Here is a 3,439-nt window from a genome sequence, read left to right as displayed (position 1 = left end):
CCATGTGGATGTTACTTTGACACGTACCACATAAGCATTGTTGCAGACCATGTACTGTTACTTCCTCTACGGTCAAAAATCTGGATGTTATATTAGACAGCAACTTGTCTTTTGAAAATCATATTTCTAATGTTACAAAAACAGCATTCTTTCATCTTAGAAACACTGCCAAGCTACGAAACACGTTACCTGTTTCTGATGCAGAAAAGCTAGTTCATGCATTAATGACCTCTAGACTGGACTATTGTAATGCACTGCTAGGTGGTTGTCCTGCATCTTCAATAAACAAGCTACAGGTAGTCCAAAATGCAGCGGCATTTGATCATATGATCATATATCCCCAATTTTACAATCTCTGCACTGGCTACCTATTAAGTAAGTTCCGTATCAGTTACAAAATAATATTACTTGCCTATAAGGCCCTTAATGAGTTAGCTCCTGCGTACCTAACTAGTCTTCTACCACGCTACAATCCATCACGCTCCCTAAGGTCGCAAATCTCTGGACTTTTGGTAGTACCTAGGATAGCAAAGTCCACTAAAGGAGGTAGAGATTTTTCGCATTTGGCTCCCAAACTCTGGAATAGCCTTCCTGATAACGTTCGGGGTTCAGACACACTCTCTCTGTTTAAATCTAGATTAAAGACACATCTTTTTAGCCAAGCATTCACAAAATGTATCTCATAACTTTGTCCTTCAGCTATATCTGATCAAATGCACATTTTCATTCTTTTGCTTGGGTTGAACACATCATCTTTGCTTGGTTGGAACAGCAGCTACGCTAATTTAGTCTCTATCTGCTTCTCTGTTTCTGCCACGGGACTTGCATCCCGAGGCAACTAGGAATTACACAAGCTTCTGTCTGGATCCAACCCTTATGAATATCTGAGATGACCGAACACCTGAGAAGAGATGATGCCAACCCCCCAGAAGACCTCAGATGATGCGAACCCTGGAACAACATATAAAGCTACCAAATTTTGCTTAACCGCAATGTTTAATCGCAGTCGCAAAGTTTAATCGCAACATATAATCATTGTAGTTAATAATTCACCGTCTGTTTGATTATGTGTAATTTGTAATTAACTGCATGATTCGTACTGTACATTTCTGCCATAGTCACCACTAATAACCTACTCCTAAATGTAATGTAGAAACTTAATATTTTCTGTAAAGCTGCTTTGCAGTGATTGGTATCGTGAAAAGCGCTTTACAAATAAACTTGAATTGAATAATAAAATATAGGATTATTTTTTCAGATTACATATTACCAAAATAAAATTTGTTTCTTGATTTCTTAGTGCAATATAGTGTGCATAGTTTGTTGCAAATATTATATTTTTATGTATAATATACAAAGGAATACATTTGTTGTAAAAATTGATAAGAGTGATATTGTAGAAACAGGGCCTTTTAAATCCATATGTATGACAAGTCAGTGAAGTCAGTGTGTTTGTTGATGCTTAAACCTTGAAGTGAGGTTGATCACAGCTATGATGCAGGCCAGCAGCACACCCTTCAGTAACCAGGACTCCGTCTTCATGTCTAATATGGAACCGATGGCTCCGACCACAACAACACTGAACACACACAGCAGACAGACCTGAAACACACACGGTCACACACTCACAGTCTGAATAATGAAGTCTTTTCAACTGCAATGAAAAATCAGGGTTACAGCAGAGGAATGTGGGTCAGAGAATAAGTGGAATGTTATTTTCTTGTTAAATAAAAGCCTAAAAATGGAGAATTCTCCAGGGCCAAACACACATTATGTGAGAAATTGGCTGCGTTTGTTTCTGAAAGCTTAATTCAAGGTTAAATACAGCCCTGGGATTTCAAGTACTTGCCTCACATCTTCTTTAATAAGGTTAGTGAGAGCGGTGTGTGTGTGTGGGTGTATGTCTGTGTTTGTGAGTTTGCCTGGAACAATTGTTACAAATCCAACCATTAAAACTAAATATACATTATACATATCCATTGCACAAATGCATCTAATTTACCATTAGGTTAAATTAGAGGTTTGTTCAAATTCAAAATACCTGAATTATCTGAATAATACTCCAGATTTTAGTGCATTAAATCTACATTACAAAGTAAAACTTTTTTCTAATCTGAACTTGTTGGCCTGAGTGTGTCTGAGCACGAGTGTACCTTGTATCTGTTGAGCAGTTTGAGACACGTAGAGTTGGCTTTCATGCGCTCTATCTTCACCACACTGAGCATGTGAATGAGCAGAGGGCTGTGCACCTGGTGTGCCAGGTCAATGGGAGTGTGACCCTGAAAATAACACAAAAACATCACTTAAAAAAAAACACAAAGTAAAGCTCAACTTTCAAACTGAACGGCCAGGTGAGTGAAGGGCATTGCTTTGGAACCAGTTTTACATCTATGGAGAAACACTAATCTTTTGTTCTGCCAGTTTAAACTGTATCATTATGGCTTTGGTATTAGTGACTGGACATGTAATAGCAAGCAATAAGATGTTTAAAACTTATGAATGGAATGAATGTGAGCACTTTCAAAAAGTACACAGGTTTTAAGGCCAGTCTTTGACTGCAGTCATTTTGTTTGCACAAATAACATCACATACTTAAAGCTGCAGTCCGTAAGTTTTGCCTCTTTGTCGCCATCTCTGTTTGAAAACCTGGAATTGCAGCTGTGTGTGGAATTATCTAGCTTGCGTGGGTTGTGAGCCGGCACGGCTCCAGCGTGGATGAATCTAATGTTCTAAAGAGTATGTGTGGCAGTCAGTCACCGCACCGGTGTGGATATTTACTGTACTTCGCAATCACAGATTCTAGCCTACGTCTTGGAATATATGACCCAAATAAGAATTTTCACCGTATATTGCCATCTGAACAAGTAAGTAACAAGTCTGCCACGTTTGTTCTGACCAACTGAGGAAAAAAGCATTACCATAAATCTAGCTTCCAATGGTGATTAAATCTAAAGATCGGTTAGCTCATATCACATAAAACTGTTTAAATTATTATTGTTGTTATACTGTATTCTCAAATGATTAATGTTAACAACATCAGCATTGGTGACTATGAGTATAGTGTGTATTAGCATGTAGATTTCAATTTCTGCAGTCTAATCTAATGGTCATACTCTTCGAATATCATATTAAGAAATTATTTTAACCCAAAAAGCAAATTATGCTCACTTCAAACTGGTTGTCTTTAAAATACAAATCGTTTGTAATCCCAGGCTATCTGTAATCAGAAGCACATTTAAAACTGGAATATAATTTAATTTCACTGTTTTGTTATTAGTTTAAGTATTTGCTATTGACTGTTCAAATGCGGAGTTTTGCGTGCGTGTGTGTGTGTGTGCGCGAGCGAGCGAGCGCAAGAGAGAGAGAGAGAGCGCGAGAGAGAGGGGGGGGTCACATCACAAACACATACCAGCTTCATCACTGTGTCTGTCACGCGACT

General features: G+C 38.2%; 1 protein-coding gene across 1 annotated transcript in view; it reads right to left on the bottom strand.

Annotated features, from left to right (window-relative positions):
• The window catches only part of LOC107745643 (palmitoyltransferase ZDHHC13-like), a 21,985-nt gene that overhangs the window by 10,373 nt on the left and 8,173 nt on the right, over positions 1-3,439 (bottom strand). The window contains exons 8-9 of the mRNA XM_016559596.1: positions 2,154-2,279; positions 1,469-1,602 (exon numbers count right to left, since the gene is read on the bottom strand). Coding sequence (XP_016415082.1) covers positions 1,469-1,602; positions 2,154-2,279 — 260 coding nt within the window. The remainder of the gene's footprint in view (positions 1-1,468; positions 1,603-2,153; positions 2,280-3,439) is intronic.

Source organism: Sinocyclocheilus rhinocerous, unplaced genomic scaffold, assembly GCF_001515625.1.
Source record: "Sinocyclocheilus rhinocerous isolate Xijiao unplaced genomic scaffold, SAMN03320098_v1.1 scaffold1002, whole genome shotgun sequence".
NCBI lineage: Eukaryota > Metazoa > Chordata > Actinopteri > Cypriniformes > Cyprinidae > Sinocyclocheilus > Sinocyclocheilus rhinocerous.
This window is presented reverse-complemented; position numbering and strand designations above follow the sequence as displayed.